The following is a 20,994-nucleotide window of genomic DNA, read 5'->3' on the forward strand; positions in this document are numbered from 1 at the left end:
TCTTTAGATACAAATTAAAGTATTGTCAAAAGAAGTCAACAACGGTTATCATCCGTTCTCATGTTTGTAATACATCAATTCGTCAAAAATGTAATCAACGTACACTTCTATATGTAAAAATAAAACCCTATTTAGACATCTTGGTTGAAAGGTTTCAGTTCTATCACTGTTTATATGTATTTTCTTTAAATTTAAATATATATCATTTTTTCTACTCGTCTTAGCCTGCAAATTTTAAAAAATTCTCACGGACGACTCTTATTTCTTCCTTGGTTTTATAAAAAAATTGTGTTTTTTTATAAAAGCAATATTGTCATCAACATCATACTCAGTAAATCTCACAAATAGCAAAGCTAAGTTAGGGTCTGAGAAGGGTAGATGTAAACAGCCTTACCTCTGCCATGTAGGAATAGAGAGGCTGCTTCTAGTGAGACCCCAGCTCCGATTGTAGTTTTGTATCAAGCGTTGTACCTAAGACACATAACATTCAATCGGATCGGGATAGAGACTGATTGGTGCATGTACCTCCTAGTCTTTCAGCTATCAACGTCACCACATGATGCATGATCAACCATCCGTCGTTTTTAACGTTATTTTCACAAAGTTATAAAAATAAGGTTAAAGTTAATACCATTTCACTTTTTCCCACGAGCGTCCACACATATATCATTGATTCATTGGGCTAATATAAGCAACAAACAATCCAGAAAAGAGTTCAAATGAGTAGTAACCATGAGTTTCACTTCAACCATCAATCTTCTCTCTCAAGTTCCACTAAAGAACACCACCATCACCACAACCAACCAATTCCCCCTTCAATCTTCAACCTTTTCTGCTTCAATTTCACAAACCCCTAATCCAAAACCTTTTTCAAATCATCTCCTCTCATTAGCCATTGCCTTCGTCACGCTTACGTCACCACCCTCTTCCCTTGCAATCCCCTCTCTTTCTCCCCCCAATTTACCCTCCTCCACCACCCCTTTCTCCCAATCCAAGAACCTAATCACTGGATTGGACAATGGGTATTGTTTATTTCCCATCAATTTGTTCAATTTACACTCTTTCTGAGCTTCAATGTGCTTAATAACAGTGCTTGATTGTTGTTGAAATTATGAACTTGTGGTTGTGTTTTTGCAGGAAAATTAGACCCTGCCCATCAAACAATCCTGGGTGTGTTTCGAGTAATCCGAAATCATCGAATTTTGCGTTCCCTTGGAGGGTTCCGGACAAGTCTTTGGATAATGCACTCCAGGTGTTTGATGTTTTGTCGGTTGTTTTTTTCGGGTTTTTTGTGTTTAGTTTAGTGAATTATAATGTGTTTGATGATGTGGGAATTTTGTTTTGTGAATGTTTGTTGCAGCAATTGCAGGAAGCAATACTAGAAACTCAGAAGAATGCAAAGATTGAGGTAGCAGAAGATACCCCTGATGGTAATTTACTATTTTTGCTTTCACTTGTTTTATGCAAAATATTGTAAGTTAGCCTTACTTGTATAATGCTTGATGAACTTATTCATTTTGCAATAAACAAAGAACAATTTTTCGTAAATCTAGTATAGTTGTCATCTAGGGAGCGTAAGAAGTCATGAGAGGCTACACGCGCATGGTTATATGGGCGAGAGGTATTTTCATCCATTAGATTTTTATCACACCATAGTTGTCAATAGCGAGCGTAGCGATCGCTATAGCGCGCTACGTACCGTACAGGTCCAGGCTCACTATTAGGGTTGTAGCGGTAGATAGCGATAGTAGCGACAATTTATTTTTATTTTTTTAATATAAATAGCAATTAAAATGTAGTGTGTGTGTGTATCGCTATTTATAAAACAACCCCCCGCTATTTATTGTTATTCGCTATGTAGCATATGGGTACCTTAATGCTATTCGCCATTAACAGCTATGTATCACACACATCTACACTGCCTAAAATGGGGTAGACAAACAATGTAATGCGTGGTCAAAATCCATTACGAACCTAGACACACATCCGTGTATATGGGCGAGAGGTATTTTCATCCATCAGATTTTTTATAAGACACATTTAACTGTCTAACTTCTTGCTAGTTGGTTTTTTTTTAATTCAATGCTGTTGTTCCAAAAAAATTCATAAGACACACATCCACTGATCCACACCGTGTAAATGCATTAGACGCATGTCCACACTGTATAAATTCGTTAGACACATATCCGCACTGTGTAGAATTAGATAAACGCCAAGTGTTAATGGGTTAAACGCAATGTTTATCACACTATGCATTACAACTTTTAGAAAATTGTGGTTTTTTAATAAATGTAACGATGGTATACACATATCAAAGAGAATACAATTCTCAATTTTAGGGTACACGTTTTAGAAAACGTAATGAAGTATCGAAAAGTTATTTTGAGTGTACAAAGTTAATGGAACTAGGTTGATTCCCTCTTAGGGGCTGTTTGGCAACTTCTGAATGGTTAAGTGTTGAACCAGTAAAAAAGGTCTGAACCATTAAGTGTTGAACTAGTAAGAGGTCTGAACCATTAAGAGCCAATATAATGTTTAACCGTTCAGAGACAAATGTTTGACCAATTTAGATTAGAGGTCTTAACCATCCAGACTCAGTATAATGATTAACCATTTAGAGACAAACGTCTGAACCATTCAGACATCTGCTCATGAAACAAACAGTCTGATCCACTAAGTGCTGAACCAACAAGAGGTCTGAACTATTAAGAGCCCCATTAAGAGCTAAACAAACAACCCCTTAGTCTCTGATAACCGTTAAATTGGTTTGATACGCCCTGTATACTTGTATACATAAACATGTGTGTATAGTTTTGCTTGTATACATAAACATGTACACGTATGTATACACCTAACATGAACCTCTCTGAAAAAAAGTGAATGTTTTCCCACCAAATTTGAGTAAAACTCATATATGTCAAAAGACTCAAAACTCAAAAAAGAGTTTGTGATTTGATCTTGTGTTTGTATGCTTCTCGTCGCTATGTATTTTCTATTTAGCAGCTTTTCTTTAAAGAGAAACAAATCACTTGTTTGAATTCTCTATTTCTCTATAAAAATCAAAGTCATGAGTTTGTTGATGATGGTGGTGATTTAAGTTACTAATAGAGCTATAGAAGTGTACGCGTTATTCGGGTCATTAATTATCGGTCCATTTACATAATCTTTACTGGCCAGGCCAATATTTGCAAGCAACGGTTGATGGAGGTTTTGGGCGCGATGTTTTAGAGTTTGTGGTGAAAGGAGATGTGGTATCTTATCGGTGCATGGCGACAAAGGTTACATATGTGTACCCTTTCACCACAGCCTTTGGGGATTCAAAGGGTCAAGAAGAAAGAATAAGGAAGATTGTGGACCAATTAGGGTGGGATGCTCCTAGTTTTAGTGCCATGGATTAGTATTATTACTTCAAATGTATATATACTAACAATCATATGTTCATTGGCTCTATTTGTTTCTGTTTAAATTTGAGATAGTAAATGATGTTGTTTCATTCATTGTTATGTATGTTAAATAATAACTGTGGGTGCACACCCATAATTTTTTAGAGGATTTTTGTAAGCATTTAATTTTCAATATTTTTTTTTTAAATTGACCGTGAATTAAGGAGAGAGAAAAGATAATGATAAAATGATATATTTAATTGAAAAGAAGAGAGAAAGTATAGTGATTTTTAGTGAAATTATGTGAACGACGATATAAAATAATGTGAATGCTCTAAAGTTAAAACTAGGGGTGCTAAACGGGTCGTGTTCGCGGATTCAACCCTACCCGAACCCGAAAATTATGTATACATATAAACCTGAACTCGACCCGAATATTCGTGGGTTGACCTGAACACAATCCATTCGACCCGAATTTTTAAAATTTTAAACTTTTTTCCACAAATTAATATATTAAATTTAAAATTCACTTAAAAAACATAAATATATATATAATATGGTTACATTTAAATTATAAAATCTTATGCGAATTTCTCTTATGACAAATACAATATAATATAAAGGGGTTAAACGGGTCAACTCGCCAACCTAACCGGGTTGACCTGAACCCGACCCATTTAGCTAAATGAGTTCACGGTTTCAACTTGAAACTGACCTGAACCCGTTTAGACTAAAACTAAACTCGTGAATGCAGGTGGACGTCGGCTAGCCTAAGCAGTCGTCGACAGGGGGTTACCACGTAGGCGACGACCCCTCAGCTACCCCATGTGGATTTTTGAATTTGTGCCATTTTCAAGCCCTGTTAACAATTCTCATGACTCGAGATAGGTGAATCTAGTGTTTTCACATGTTATTCAAAGGTCCTAAACAGGGCCGGCTCGACCAATCAAGAGGCCCAAAGCAAAACAAAATTCGGAGGCCCTAACTATGAATCAACTAATCAATTTTTGTTGCATTAATAGAAAATCCACGCTTATGAACACACGAATATATGGTATACCTCAATATGGTAAAAACAACATATTCATAAGCAACCAAAATATTTTTTTTTAACGGCAAATTTGGATCACTGACGGACCACTAGAGTATGATCGTGCCACCAGCGGATCCACTCGATCATATCCATCTCCACTAGGCATACTGCCTATACACCAGTTCAAGAGGACACCCAATAAATATGGGAAAAATCCCCCTTGTGGGGAATCAAACCCACGACCTATTGGTCCCAAAATCTTATCTCACCACTAAGATGCCACTAGATTATTATAATAAATACGGTGTTGATGCTCAGACTTCTCTCCAAAAAAAACACCCAACTTCGAAATATCCCAAATAACCTATAAAAATGACGTCTTTCATTCTGATTTACTGTGTAGAAAACACAAATCAATAATGAACACAATATATAATAAATAGAGAAAACACATAGAATCTACTTTTGTACATGATGACTAATTGCAAGAGCTATAACAGATTAGAGCAAAAACAAATTGGAGCTTTAAGGGTAACAGATTAGAGCAAAAACAAATTTGGCAGCAAAAAAAAAGGGGGGGGGGGGGTGGAATTAGAGCAAAAACAAATTGGATGGGTAACATATTAGAGAAAAACAAATTTGGCGGCAAAAACACATAGTCTGACTTCTATTGTATATCGGCTCTTCCCTGTTCCTAGATACGCCAGCCAGGTGCTCACCAAGGCCCAAATTACATTAATTAAAAAAGGTTTGGGGGCCCTATTCACGTGGAGGCCTAAAGCAAACGCTTGCTTTCACTGCCCCAAGAGCCGGCACTGGCCCTAAATCATCCCATTACTAATTTTGTTATCCAAACATCCAAGCTAATCTTTATATGTCTTCTTTTTAATGGCTCGTTTGTTCCCACCATTTGGATTCAAGTATAGTTATACTAAATACGATATGTTACCACATTTCATACATTGACTCGATTATTATGTACTCATCCTTTCATGATTCCCATACCTCATGCATATCCTTACCTCTTCTTGACCGGTTTGCCTTCCGTGCTTGAGTCCATTTTGACATGATTTCTCATGTTTACATGTCATCACGTTCATATCTTTGTGAGCATATATGATCATACATATTATCAATCATATCCAATACCTATGTAACATGACTTCCATTGGTAAATTACTAACATGCATATGACATAGATTAACAATTACATTGTTCCAAATCCACGCATTTCAACTTACCATCATGTGTACCACATAATAATCTAACATGCATCATATGATTTCCCCAATCTTACAATTGTGTTAGGATGCCTAAAGATGTTATCCCCACATTCCTTGACTTTTCAAAAGGTCAATGTCAAGCCTACAAGCTTTCAACTTAGGAACATACATTCATATTGATATACTAGATCCTATCAGTTACACCATATGCATTACATTCACATGATTTATGACACATGCAGCCTTATGATCATTTAGTTACATAGATATACCCATGTACTCTATTCCACACATACTAGTATTTCCATGATTATATGATTAGTAACATAATCTAAGGTTAACTAATACAACATACTTCTAACATCATTACGTGCTAGTAAGTCCACATGCTACACAATTAACACCAATTTACTTCTTGATCCCAACTAAATAATCAATTAAATACATGGTTTATGTCACACTATTCAAGCGTAAAGTACAAGATCTTAAGGCATACATCTACCAAATTATACTATCAACTACATTCCCACATGGATTCCCCAAAAATTAACTAGAGTAAGTATAGAGTAATAATATCTATTTCTCTTTCAGGATTGCATTAATTTGATGATGGTCCATGGTATGGCTTTATATTCATGTTTTCTTTCTTGACAACTTGGTGATTATAGGTTCAGACACAGATATTATAAGCACAACCCAAGGAAAATGGTGAAGACATAAGGAAATGATAAATTTTATGCGGTTACATAATTATCTTTTCCTTAGTGAATCTGTATAATCTCATAACTTGATGTGGCTTCCAAAGATAGATATAACTATATTTCACACAACGGGTTCAACAGGTGGTAAGCAGTAACACCGCGCATGTTAAGGGGCAGAATTTTGTGTTTAGCAGGGTAGGGTTTGCTATTCAGAAGGGGGTAGCGGCGCAACTTGTTGCTCGTCTACCTGCCATTAGTCTGTAATCGTCTCTGTTTTTATGATTCGATATAAATAAAAGGGTTTGAACTGAAACATGTTGTTTTCAGTGCAAATTGAAAGGGGCGGGTTGGGTTAAGCACTTAAGCCGCAGGCAACTTGGAATTTTAGCTTGTAAACCTGACTGACTGCAGTATAGTGATTGGGGTCTCCAACCGGACCAGAAGTCGAAAAGCTAAAAAAAACCCAGCTTTCTCTAGACAAGTTACAAGAGGGTTATGTTTGTAAGGATTAATCTTGTCATAACTCAAAAGTTGGAGGATGTTAAGTGTTTAGTTTATTTTAGGTGGAATATGTAGTATTTATGGTACTTTTATTTTATTTTTATTTTATATGATTTATCGTTGATTATATTGAAAAAGCCTGATTTCCAACAATTGGTATCAAAGCGCGGGATGATCAAAACCATCGAGAGTTGAAGAGATTCGATCGAGCGTATAAGGCGCTGATCGAAGCGTTGGGTTTGTGGAATTTACTGGATACCATTGTTGTTGTTGGTTATGAGAGTCGGCCACTTGGCCATCGTCATCTCAGCCATAAAATAACATATTAATACAAACTAGCCGGCCACTGGGCCATCATCCCTCCTCAGCAATATGACAACAATTTGAAAAACAAGTTGAACCGTTAAGATTATCAAAATAATACCACATTAATCAGTCAAAACAATACCACATTAATTAATCACCCAATTTATTATGTCATCATGTACCACACCCCTCCCCCCCCCCCCAATTGCTTTAATGATAGCAGCAGATCACCTGCGACTAGTCGGCGAGTAATCACTAGTCGGCCGGTAACTGAGTAATTTTTCATTAATCAGTCCATTAATCGCTAGTCGGACCTAGTCGGCTGGCCAAAAAACGGCGATTCCGGCAAAAAACCTTTATATTCTGGCCAAAACCTCTAAATTCCGGCCAATTTCCAATCAAACCATGTGAATTCTAACAATTAATCTTGTATACTTAAAAAATGAGTTGACTAAAAGTTAAAACCTAGCTACTTAAAATATTTACCGATAAAAATATGTATATGTATACATAAAACTGAAAATTACATATAAAACCCGATCTGATTAATCCCGATTAATCACGAGTAATCCCGAGTAGTCGCTAGTCCCCACCTCACCACCAGCCGACTAGCGAGTTCTCCAACCTTGAACAACATAATAATACAAAGCTACAACTTCAATTTTAATCAGTCTAAATATCCTTTCTTCTTCACCGGTGGCAAGGCAATGGCAGTCCCCCTCACTTTCATCTCCGGCAAACCACCATTCTCCGCCACACCATCACAGTTAACTACCAATCTTTCACTCCCACTCACTCTTCTACCCATCATCCCTTCAAAGACTCATGTTTCTAAACACCTCATAATAACCAATGCTATTGCTAAACATTCACATTCACATAAAGCTTTTGTGGTCTCGAGGTTCGGTCCTGACGAACCAAGGAAAGGATCTGATGTCCTAGTGGAAGCACTAGAGCGCGAAGGGGTAACGAACGTCTTTGCGTATCCAGGTGGCGCCACCTTGGAGATCCACCAAGCGCTAACACGATCAACCATCATACGCAACATCCTCCCTCGCCATGAGCAAGGCGGTGTGTTTGCTGCAGAGGGTTACGCACGCGCCTCTGGTTTAACCGGCGTATGCATATCTACTTCCGGTCCAGGCGCTACAAACTTGGTCAGTGGCCTTGCCGACGCCCTTCTTGATAGCGTCCCAATCGTCGCCATTACTGGACAAGTCCCTCGTAACATGATTGGTACTGATGCTTTCCAAGAAACACCCATTGTTGAGGTTTCACGCTCCATTACTAAACATAACTACCTAGTTTTGAATGTACAAGATATCCCACGTATAGTTCATGAAGCTTTCTTTCTTGCCTCGTCTGGTCGGCCCGGCCCGGTTTTAATCGACATCCCAAAAGACATACAACAACAGTTGGTTGTTCCCAATTGGGATGAACAACAACAACCTATGAGGTTAGATGGTTACATCTCCAGGTTACCAAAGCCTCCAAACGAGACGCATTTACGACAAATTGTACGCTTCATAAAGGAATCGAAGAGGCCGGTTTTGTATGTGGGTGGGGGTTGTATGAACTCGAGTGATGAACTGGGTCGTTTTGTAGAGCTTACCGGGATTCCAGTGGCGAATACTTTGATGGGACTTGGAACATACCCCGGGTCGCATGATTTGTCGCTTCATATGCTAGGGATGCATGGCACGGTTTATGCGAATTATGCGATTGATAAAAGCGACTTGTTGTTGGCGTTTGGCGTCCGGTTTGATGACCGTGTGACGGGAAAGATTGAAGCGTTTGCGAGTCGAGCAAAGATTGTTCATATCGATATTGATCCTGCCGAGATAGGGAAGAATAAGCAGCCTCATTTTTCGATTTGTGGGGATATCAAGGCGGCTTTACAAGGACTAAACAAGATTTTGGAAAGAGGTGAAGATCTTGATTTCGATTTCTCACCTTGGAAGGAGGAAGTAATGAATCAGAAAGCGAGTAACCCGTTGAGTTATAAAACGTTTGGGGACGCGATTCCACCTCAGTATGCGATCCAAGTGCTGAATGAAGTGACGGGTGGGAACGCGATCATAACGACTGGGGTGGGGCAGCATCAAATGTGGTCAGCCCAGTTTTACAAGTACAATAGGCCTAGGCAATGGCTAACTTCGGCTGGGCTAGGTGCTATGGGGTTCGGGCTGCCTGCAGCTATCGGGGCGGCTGTTGCACGACCAGATGCAGTCGTGGTTGACATCGACGGTGATGGAAGTTTTATGATGAATGTTCAAGAATTGGCGACCATTCGTGTAGAGAATCTTCCTGTTAAAATGATGGTGCTTAATAACCAACACTTGGGTATGGTGGTTCAGTGGGAAGACCGTTTTTATAAGGCAAACCGCGCGCACACCTACTTAGGAAACCCGACAAACGAATCGGGTATATTCCCAAATATGTTGAAGTTTGCTGAAGCGTGTGACATCCCCGCTGCGCGAGTAACCAAAAAGGGAGATGTTAGAACCGCGATTCAGAAAATGTTGGATACACCCGGGCCTTACTTATTGGATGTTATCGTTCCACATCAAGAACATGTTTTACCCATGATCCCAGCCGGAGGGGGTTTTAACGATATCATAACTGACGGCGATGGCAGAACACAATAGGCTCAATACTAGTATATCAAATAAATTGGTTAGTAAAGCATTGTGTGTTAAATGTTATAATTAATACATGCAGTATGTATCTACCTCATTTGTGGAAGTTATCTGCAATCTAGTAATGGCAAAAATCAAATACAAATAATCTTAAGATACTAAACATAAAAATTGAAGGAAAACTCAAAAAGACAAGTTGGCATTTTTGTAATTACCACCAACTATCAAAGTTACTATACAAATTTGAACTCAACCAAAAATACCTAAAAAACACAAAAAAAAAATTTTTTAACATTTTATTAAAAAATCGCTACCTAAAATTTTTTTTTTGCTGCTACTAAAAGTAGCGATTTTTTAATAAAAAATGTTAAAAAAATAAAATAAAATAATTTGTGTGTTTTTTTTATTTTTTTAGATTTTTTTAGGTTTTTTGGGGGGTTTAGTTTTTAGCATTTTAGCTGGGGGGGGGGGGGGGGGTGGGGGTGTTAGGTTTTTGGGAGGTGGGGGGTTTAGGTTTTTTTTTTTTTTGGGGGGGGGGGGGTTAGTTTTTTGGGGGTGGGGGGGGGGGTTAGGTTTTTGGGGGTGGGGGGTTTAGGTTTTTTTTTTGGGTTGGGGGGGGGGAGGGGTTAGGTTTTTTTTAGGTATATTTGTAGAGTAACTTTGATAGTTATTGATAATTACAAAAATGTCACCTTGTCTTTTTGAATTTTCCTTCAATTTGTATGTTTAGTATGTTAAGATTATTTGTACAAGAACTTTACCCATCTGGTAATTACAAAGAAATCCGATTCTTAGCGATAAAGATACCAAGTCATCATGATTCTCGGCGCTGCAAATCATATACCGATTCTTAGAGAAAACAAAACAAGTAATAATATGTCTGTCAAAAGAATCCATTCAGAACAAGAAAGGCATGATACTTCCTGTCTGAAAAGTAGTGATGACAGTTTTGACCCGTTTATGTAGTCGATTTGTGTTGTGTTTTATCACAAACGGATCAAATGAGCTTAATGAGAACGGGTCAAATACGTTATGAAAATCTAGTTGAAAGATAAGAAATTTAAGATTATAATTGTAATAACGATTTTTTAAAACATCTGGTATTTATTAAGAACGGATTAACGTTTATAAGCTTACCGTTCTCTTGCTTATATAAGGCTGTAACTGCAGTAATGAATCATGAATTTTACTTTCATCACCATTATTTAAACGCCTCTCAAGTTATTTAAACAGTCTGCATGGATATGATTAACTAAATACTCGTTAACAATGTGTTGTGGATTAACTAAACACCCAGTACCAATAACTGCATCAAAAGTTAAAAAAAAAGACTGGCATGTGATTGGTTGGAAAAGACATCGGCCCTACCATCATCCTCACCTTCTTCCAATTCATGGTCAATGCATTAACAATCTCTCCATTAACTAAACCCATTAAGACCATACGTTGTGGAGGGGCATGAAAATTGGGCGTTATTCGACACGTGGACAACACATTTGCGCGCGTCAGAAACGGGGCGTGGTGAAAAAACGGAGGGTGTCGGAAGGGGTGTGGAAGAGTGGCGTTATTCGACATGTGGCACCTACTTTTTGTTATTATTTTTATATAAAATGTGTGTTTAATTTTTTTAAAATACCTATATAATAATTAACAATAATAAAAAAGATTAAATAATGTTAATAGAAAAATATTACATAAATTAGAAAAAGGTTACATGATTTAAATAAAAAAAGACTGCATAAATTAAAAAAAAAAACAAAAGGAAAGCTAAAAAGCCAAAGCTTAAAAGAAACAAAAACTAATTACGATATTTTGCCTTTATTTCTTCTCAGTTTCTTGTACAATTCCATCTCTTGTTCAGATCAAAGTTGCGGTTGCGTGGATGCATTATTTTTTTATAAAAGGTTGAAAGATTTTATAAAAATGAAGATTGGGAAGAAGAGAATAAGTTGAAAGTGTTGAGTTTTTTATATAGATAAGGTAAAATATTTTTTTTAAATAATGTCGTTTGGGTCCAACGGCTATATGCCACCCCCATTCACAGCACGCCACGTTGACACACATTAACTCCAATGACATTAACGTCGTTGATCCACCCCCATACCGTATGGTCTAACGAAGGGACACGGTGTTGAGCCTGTTAATGGGTGATGTGGCACCCCTCCATTAATCCACAACGCATAGTGTAAGAGTATGTGCTACCATTTAGTGTAAGGCTCCAGTATCCGAAAATTTTTTAATTACTGTGTTTAATTGTTATATGGCATGAAGTAGTTTAATTAGTTTAAATAACTTAGTTAAAATGAATGTATGTTAAATACAAAGGAAAAAATAAGTTTTGATTAAAAAGGGAAAGACATCAAATTATGAGGGGTTATTGTGCAAAATTATTTTAACAACAAAATGGGAGGGGGGGGGGGGGGGAATCACGACACACACTTGTGTTTGTTTGTGTGTGTGTGTTTGTTCTTGTGTGAGTCAAATAAAAAAGGAGAACACAAGGAAGTGAAATTACATGGATAATTTGCGATTTTAGAAGTGATCATCACCTTCTAAGTATCCAATTTATCTCTTGAACCTTTTTGGTTTGAGTTCTTGGTGGGTTTTGATGAATCAACATTGTGATTGAGGGTTCATGTTAAAAATTTTTAGGGTTTTTGATTAAATATGGTTAATGTATTTGGTGATCATTTAGATTGTGAACATGGATTTTACTTGAAATGATGAACAAACCATTAAGAAATTGTTTATGAATATGAATCCTTTGGATTGGATAAATTGGTGTTATAAATCCATGGTTAAAGGGATTAAAATAATGGATTAACGTTCATGCTCACATGATGTTTGATAAAATGTCTAGGTGATGATAATGTAAGAAATTGTATGCAAGAACTTAACAAGTGTGAATAGAAAATGAATATTGATGTAATTGTTTGTGAATAGAAAATGAATATTGATGTAATTGTCTGTAAACTAAAATGAGGAATGTGTCCATGATACCTCGCGTTCATCCTCCGGAACCGAGTCGAGATCCAACCTTATAATCCTAAAATCCTTCGCTCGAGCATAGTCGGCCTACAAGTTTTTCTTATAACTATATTTTTCCGCCGTGAGCTCTTTGAACGAACGGAATTCGGATATCAACTCGTCCATTTTCGAACCCGCCCCGGAAGACGTTTGGCTCGAACCGCCCCCTTTTCTCTTTCCGGCCGCCTCTTTTTTTGCTTTGTCCCTTCTGGGAGACGTTCCGACTCGTGAACAGCCAACACCTACTCGTCAAATTGCGGGTCGTTGTTTATGTCGATGTGACAACGAGCGGTGGAGCCTCCCGCACTATAACTTCCAGACTCGGAAGTTTTACTCCGTTTGGCGGTTGCGACCTCATTTGGAACCGGCCTCCATTTGTTTTCTTTCTTTAAAACGTTCCATGCTCGAAGGTGTTGGAAAGGAGTTGTACTCTTAGAGTCCCATTTAGCCAAAGCACGCTTGAGAATATCCTCGTCGTTACTCCCACTAAGAGGATTAGTAAATTTGGTTATAAAACCCGCTAAAGGTGTTGATGGCCTTGCTCATTTTATGCCACTTGCGAGAGACGGAATCGATATCACGCATCGGGCCTTGCTCCATAAGCACGTTAAATTTTTCTGTCATCGCCTTCCAAAAACCGGTACCCGTTTGGTTGTTCCCTAAATTAAAAAAAAATGCCTTAGTAAAATAAAAAATAAATCTTTTTAAATTTAAATTAAAAATATAAACTTGGTTCATACCAATAATTGGGCAAGTTGAGGACTTAACCCACGCAATTGCTAGCGCCTCCTGTCGCAACCCCGACCCCTGCCTCAGGAGGCGGGCGGCCGCGGCCTACTCAGAGATGGTGGTATCGGTGTTTATCATTATTTGACAGCGGAAATTTCATCAGGACCGTAGTTAGGAAATATTTTATCAGAGTAAAACACCATATTTTATAATAATAATTATATTGGGATAAAACCCAAGTTTCGTTACAAACATGATTATAGGGGTAAACCCTATTTTATTGAAATAAAACATCTTCTTTATTTAGGTAACTTTTATAGCCACTTTTCCAATCCTTCAGTGCTGTCCAGCTGTCTTCTATTTGGCTTTCACATTTTGTTACCTGAAACGCGTTTAAAAATATTTTATCAGTGGGAAATACTGGTGAGTGAATCCCAATTTAATCAAGAAAAGTTTTATCATTTAACAGTATTGAGAGCGATTACAATGTTTACATCTATCTACACAATTACTCATTCAGTACTTACTGTCAATCCTGACTGGTGGGTCATATTACTCATTGGCTATCTCGTTGTCCAATGGTAACGTGTTCCACATTTTGTATACAAAACCCAACATACCGGCAGTAATTGAAGAATTACAAAGACTCAATCACTGCTAATTATAATTTAAAATAATTTAGGTTTTGTAAAAACAATTTATAAAAAGGTTTACAAAAGGAGATTACTCACATTGCTACTTTAGGTATTTTTCCTGTGGCTTCCTGGTTATAATCTATAAATTTTAAATAATGCACACGTGTTAGTATAATAACCCAAATTTTACATTAGTTATACCCTCCCCAAGACAGAACTCCAACGACTACGTCGGGCAGAGCCTCAACAGCCGTTACGGAGCACTAGATCAATCGGGCAGCGTATCTAATATGTAACCGGGGGTTAAAATACTTACAACGAGGCATAGCTTCGCTATTTAGGGGGGTGTAATGCCCGGGTATTATAATTGCTACGTAGAAATTGAGAGAGAAGTAAAAGTTTTGAATAAGTTGGGACTAAGGCCGATCAAAGCAATTTATAGGGCCTGATTGACCATCTCTCGCGCCCCGTGAAAGATGAGACGAGGGCTTACACGACCCGCGAGCTAGGGGTGTAGGCCCTAGCCTTGCTTATTCGCCGAACTATGTTTGACACGGGGCTGCCACGTGGCAGCTCAGGGTGCTGCCTCGTAGCCAGGCGCTCGCGTCCCACGACGGCCCTTAAGGGCTCTGTCGCGCCCTGCCAGGACCCATTAAACTTTGTTTTTAATTAATTGTTATAAAAATAAAGGTATTTTGGGTCATTTCTAGTATACGGGGTGTATTTTAGGGCGTATAGGGGTGTTCTAAATATTTTAGGAGTGTCGGAAATATTTTAGGAGGGTTGTTATATCCTCCCCACCTTGTTTTAGAACTCGTCCTCGAGGTCTACGGTATAGGTGTGGGTATTTCCTCTGCATTTCTGATTCAAGCTCCCATGTGTATTCTGGTCCTCTCTTGGAATCCCATTTTACTTTGACTAGAACTAATCTCTTGTGTTTGAGATTCTTGACTTTTCTGTCTTCAATCTGTAGAGGCTTTTCTATAAATTTAAGTTTTTCATTTACCTCTATATCCTTAAGAGGTACTACTAATGATTCATCGGCTAAACATTTTTTGAGGTTACATACATGAAATACATCATGTATTCCTGCCATTTCCTCTGGCAGTTGTAGCTGATAAGCTACTGGTCCTATTCTTTTGATAATCTCAAAGGGTCCAACATATCTGGGGCTTAGCTTTCCTCTTTTGATGAATCTCACCACTCCTTTCCAAGGAGAAACTTTCAACAAGACCTTACCTCCTACCTGAAATTCCAACGGCTTTCGACTGTTGTCAGCATAATTCTTTTATTGATCACGTGCTGCTTTCAGTCTTTCTTTGACTTGAATAATTTTGTCTGTTGTTTCTTGTACTATCTCGGGTCCGGATAGTTGTTTTTCTCCAATTTCTGCCCAACAGACAGGAGTTTGGCACTTTCGTCCGTAAAGTGCTTCGAATGGTGCAGCATTGATACTGGTATGATAGCTGTTATTGTAAGAAAAATCTATTAATGGTAGATGATCGTCCCAACTTACTCCGAAATCAACAACTTCCTCCGAAATCAATTACACAAGCTTTAAGCATATCTTCCATCGTCTAAATTGTCCTTTCGCTTTGCCCATCCGTTTGAGGATGATAAGCAGTGCTTAGATGTAACTTGGTTCCCATTGCTTTTTGGAAACTAGTCCAAAAATGAGAGGTAAAACGGCTATCTCTATCAGAAACAATTGATAAAGGAATTCCATGTAATGAAACTATTTCATTTACATACAATTTGGCTAACTGTTCCATACTGAAAGTTTCCTTCATTGGTAAGAAATGAGCTGACTTGGTTAACATGTCTACAATCACCCAGATTGTATCATTACCTTTTCTTATCTTGGGTAATTTGGTAACAAAATCCATTGTTATCAATTCCCATTTCCACACCGGCATTTCTAACTGTTGCAAAAAGCTTGAAGGTTTCTGTTGTTTAGCTTTAACTTGTGAACAAGTTAGACATTTGGCAACATAAGCTGCTATATCCTTTTTCATTTCTACCCACTAGAAATTCTTCCTTAAGTCTTGGTACATCTTATCACTTCCAGGATGTATTGTATATTTAGACTTATGGGCTTCTTCTAATATTCGGTGGCGTAGGTTTCCTTGTTTAGGTATCCAAATCCTTTCCTTATGAAATCTCCAAATTCCATCTGTTCCTTGTTCTAATTCCTTAATCATTCCTTTCAATTTTTCAGTATCATCCTTGATTACTGATTCCTGAGCTTCTCTAATCTGTTCATTTAAATCTATCTGCAGATTTAATTTAAGAGAACGTACTCTTTTCGGCTTTTCGTGATACTTTCAACTTAAAGCATCAGCAACTACATTAGCCTTTCCTGCATGATACTGGATATTACAATCGTAATCACTAAGAATTTCCATCCAGCGTCTTTGTCTCATGTTTAACTCTTTTTGCCCAAAAACATATCTTAAACTCTTATGATCAGTGAAAATGGTGAACTTGCTACCGTAAAGGTAATGTATCCAAATCTTAAGGGCAAAAATTATAGTTCCTAATTCTAGATCATGTGTTGTATAATTCTCTTCATGATTCTTAAGTTGTCTAGAGGCATAGGCTATAACCTTTTGACGTTGCATCAACACACATCCATAACCTAATTTAGATGCGTCACAATAGACAACAAATTCTTCTGTCCCTTCTGGTAACACTAATATGGGTGCGTTGGTTAATCTTTGCTTAAGAATTCTAAAGGCTTCTTCTTGTTTTGGCCCCCATTCAAACTTAACATATTTACAGGTTAGCTTAGTTAAGGGAATGACTATTCTAGAAAAATCTTTGATAAATCGTCTATAATAACCAGCCAGTCCTAGAAAACTTCTAACCTCTGTTGGTGATTCAGGGGTTTTCCATTTAGTAATTGCCTCAATCTTTGTGGGATCCACATGATTGACTTAATGTCCTAGAAACTGTACTTCTTCTAATCAAAACTCACACTTCGATAACTTAGCATAAAGCTTTTGTTTTCTAAATAAGCTTAGGAGTGCATGTAGGTGCTCTGCATGTTCCTCTTTACTCTTAAAGTAAATGAGAATATTATCTATAAAGACAATTATGAATTTATCCAAATATGACTTACATATTCGGTTCATCATGTCCATAAATGCAGCTGGGGCATTGGTTAAACCAAATGGCATGACATTAAATTCATAATGGCCATACCTTGTTCTGAAGGCGGTCTTAGGAATGTCCTCTTCCTGTACCTTTAATTGATGATATCCTGAGCGTAAATCGATCTTAGAAAAGAATCAAGCTCCTTGTAACTGATCAAACAAATCATCGATTCTTGGTAATGGATACCGATTTTTAATCGTGACTTTATTTAATTCACGGTAATCAATGCACATTCGCATTGACTCGTCTTTCTTTTTTACGAACAAGATCGGTGCTCCCCATGGCGATGAGCTTGGCTGTATGAATCCTTTCTCCAACAATTCGTCTAATTGCTTCTTTAGCTCTTGCATTTCTGCGGGTGCCAAACGGTAAGGTGCCTTTGCAATTGGCGTTGTTCCTAACTTGAGGGTAAATCCCATGCAAGATATAGACACTGTGTAACAGTGTTTTCATAGTATAAAGTGTACATTCTATCAGCCTTAGGAAAGGCATGTAAGTTTAATAGGAACATATGCTGCTAGGAAGCAGTTACGGTAGAATGCATAAGTCTTAAACAACAAATAAGAATCAAGTTCCTAGAACTATAGACTAGGGCAAGTATTCCTACTTATCCTAATTCCCTATAGTTATGGCTCTGATACCAATCTGTCACACCCCAACGGATGGCGGAAACATCGGGGTGCGAGCACTAAGCGTTCAGATTGCTCATGAGATTCCATAACACTAATTGTTTCAATAGAAATTAATCAAATTCATCATAACGTTGTCTAAAGAGTACCAACCAAACACAACCAGTACAAAACATAACAGATATTGTTTAAATTGTTCGAAAGTTTCTAAGTTAACTAGGCGACGTTTCTAAGCATCTCCTAGCTGGATTCCATGCATTCCAAAGCATCCTATCAGCCTGCAACATGTATTAAAATATCAATACAAAAGTATTGGCGAGTATACAAGTTTAATAATAGAATAATAGATTAAAACAACTCATATCCACAATGTAAGCATAAAATAGTTTCAGCCGTGCTAGTGTCGCAGTCCACGCAGTGATAGCCCAAGTTTCCAATGCGTTAAGTGCCTTTCCCAAAGTTTAATGGGAGGTTACGTGTCTCATCCTAACAATACCCCAAAGACTAACGGGGAGGTGCATTACCCCTATAGCGCTACCATTGTTAAGGCGGAACTACACACTCTGGATTAAATGTCACATAGCACAAAGAGTTAAGAATCAAGAATCACAAGTTTCACGTACACATAGGATAGAGTATAAGTTTCAAAGATTCAAGTTTAAGTTTCATAGAATACATGTTACACCCCAAAAGTTTAAAGTAAAAGGGGATCGAGTATACTCACAGTGATTGCTTAACAGTCGCAACTGTTATTGGATCAAAGGGAGCTCTTTTTGGGAATTAGCCTGATTAGATTATAATAGGATAAGAGTCGGGCAGAGTAACGAGTTTGAATAGAGTGTCAAACCAGTCACTGGATCGATTGACTGTCCGATCGGATTGCCAGTCGGTCGAGTGACCTTGATGTGTTTGTGAAAACAGATGACTGCCCGATCAGATGGCCATCCGATCGGGTTTCCACATGAGTTGAGGTTCATAAATGAGTGGAATAGGGTGGCTGTCCGATCGGATGGCGATCCGATCGGATTGCCACTCGATCCGGATGTGTTTATAGATTTGGTCCTCTCAATCGGGTGTCACCTCGATCGGACGGCTGTCCAATCGGGCTACCACTTGATCAAAGTTTCCAATATTTTGAGAAAGTTTCTGAATAAGTTTCTAAGTATTTGAAAAGTTTCAAGTTTCAAGACAAAAGGCAAGTGTCACCTGATAGGGTGGCTGACCGATCGTATGGCTGTCCGATCGGGCGACCCTTGTTCTTGTTTTATCATGTTTGCAAAATTTCCAAGTTTCCAGATTAACGGTGACGGCACGACACGTATTGAGAAAACGGTAAACCCCTTAGCACCCAAAACTCTGATCGGGTGGGAATCACCCCTGTTCGATCAGTCGTTTGTTTCTAATGGGTTTATGTCGGAATCCGTTGTCATGCTCGTCTTTACCGGTAAGAACCCAGATCAATACCAACTCTAGACTATTCATCAGATCTACAGTTAGTTTAGACCCGATTCCCACCGAATAAAGTAAAATTTGAGAAAAAAATGAAAATACTCAAGTTTTATAGGAAAAAGTCTAGATTTAGCTTAGATTTAGTGTGAAAACGCATGAAACAGCTTAGATCTGAGCTAGATCTTGCTCAGAATGACATCACATGGCAGTTTGTACAAACCTCCACGATGACATCACCCTCAAGAACTTAGATCCGAGAGATTTCACGGTGAGAAGTGCGATTTCAAGTGAGAATCACGTAGTGAATGATGTGTAGATCAAGAAAGTACAAGAATCTAGCCTAAAACGTACCGAAATCAGCAAGAAAATGGAGGAGAAATGTGTTTGTGCGTCTGAGTCGAGCAGAGCCGTCACATCACTGAAATGGTGATATGACAGGTCTATTTATAGTGTGAGAGTGAAGTGGAGGTGGTACAAGGTGGATAGGGTGGTGACCCGTTCGAGTGGTCATCCGATCGGGTGGCCATCCGATCGGGTGGTCATCAGATCGGGTGGCATGCCGATCGGATTGCCACTCTGGTCAATCCCACCATTCCGCGTTCCCGTTCTTGATTTGTTTAGTGGTTTAGGTTAGGCGTTGCATTGCGTATATTTTGGGTAAAAGTATTTTATAACTAGATCACATCGAATGTTTCAAAGTTTTGTAGATTCTGCCAGTGACAAGGCTCTAGTCTCTCGTTCAACAAGAAGCAAGTTCCACGAGTCTAAAGAGTCTAAAGAGTCAAGCACCAAATAAGTTTCAAAGGGTCAAGAATCATAGTTTCTTAAGCATCAAGAATCAAGAGTCTAAGTATCAGGTATCAAGAATCGTAAAGAATCTAGCTTCCATAGTATCAAGAATCAAGTATCTAGTTTAATTACCAAGAATCAAGTGTCTAGATTAGGCAGCAAGAGTCAAGTATCTAGACTAAGTATCAAGTCTCGTAGTTTAAGTGTCAAGAATCAAGCTTCTAGAATAAAGAATCAAGCATCATTGTATCAAGCATCAACGTCAATAAGATTCATGCCAAAAGTTTCAAAGTATCAACATCATATAACTACAGGGACCAAAACTGACAATTGATAAAGGTTCAGGGACTGATCTTGCCAAGTGCCTAAAGTTTAGGGACGCTGGACGTTACAGTCTCCCCTCCTTTAGGAGATTTCATCCCCGAAATCTTAGATGAAGACTGCTCAAAGAGCTGCGAATACTTGGCCTTCATATCACTTTTCAGCTCCCAAGTGAATTCGGCACCACGCTTTCCTTCCCATAGAACCTTAACAATGGGAATTTTGCTGTGCCTTAGACGCTTGACAATTTGATCCATGATTTCGACCGGTTTCTCCACAAATTGAACAGCTTCATTTATTTGCATGTCTTCAAGAGGAACCTGCAGTCCCTCGTCGGCTAGGCATTTACGTAGATTAGATACGTGGAATACTGGATGCACGTTGTTTAGTTCTTGGGGCAAGTCGAGTCTGTACGCCACCTTGCCAATCCTTTCAAGTATCACGAAAGGTCCCACATAGCGAGGAGCGAGCTT

General features: G+C 38.2%; 2 protein-coding genes across 2 annotated transcripts; both read left to right on the top strand.

Moving 5' to 3' along the window:
- Nucleotides 1–709: 709 nt before the first annotated feature.
- Nucleotides 710–3,547, top strand: LOC110911311 (thylakoid lumenal 17.9 kDa protein, chloroplastic). The gene is made up of 4 exons (XM_022155918.2): nt 710–1,022; nt 1,138–1,252; nt 1,361–1,430; nt 3,178–3,547. Exons 1-4 carry the CDS (start codon nt 733–735, stop codon nt 3,396–3,398), a joined length of 696 nt encoding a protein of 231 aa, XP_022011610.1. The 5' UTR covers nt 710–732; the 3' UTR covers nt 3,399–3,547.
- A 4,269-nt stretch (nt 3,548–7,816) lies between these two features.
- Nucleotides 7,817–9,892, top strand: LOC110911321 (acetolactate synthase 1, chloroplastic). Its single transcript, XM_022155928.2, has one exon. The coding sequence runs from the start codon at nt 7,855–7,857 to the stop codon at nt 9,793–9,795; it is 1,941 nt and encodes a 646-aa protein (XP_022011620.1). The 5' UTR covers nt 7,817–7,854; the 3' UTR covers nt 9,796–9,892.
- The last annotated feature ends 11,102 nt before the right edge of the window (nt 9,893–20,994 follow it).

The sequence above is a fragment of the Helianthus annuus genome, chromosome 2, assembly GCF_002127325.2.
Source record: "Helianthus annuus cultivar XRQ/B chromosome 2, HanXRQr2.0-SUNRISE, whole genome shotgun sequence".
NCBI lineage: Eukaryota > Viridiplantae > Streptophyta > Magnoliopsida > Asterales > Asteraceae > Helianthus > Helianthus annuus.

Coding starts and splice junctions, on each gene's coding strand:
- LOC110911321 (XM_022155928.2), top strand. CDS start 7,855: ATGGCAGTCCCCCTCACTTTCATCTCCGGCAAACCACCATTCTCCGCC.
- LOC110911311 (XM_022155918.2), top strand. CDS start 733: ATGAGTTTCACTTCAACCATCAATCTTCTCTCTCAAGTTCCACTAAAG. Junction 1,023..1,137: donor ATCACTGGATTGGACAATGG/GTATTGTTTATT, acceptor GTGTTTTTGCAG/GAAAATTAGACCCTGCCCAT. Junction 1,253..1,360: donor CTTTGGATAATGCACTCCAG/GTGTTTGATGTT, acceptor TGTTTGTTGCAG/CAATTGCAGGAAGCAATACT.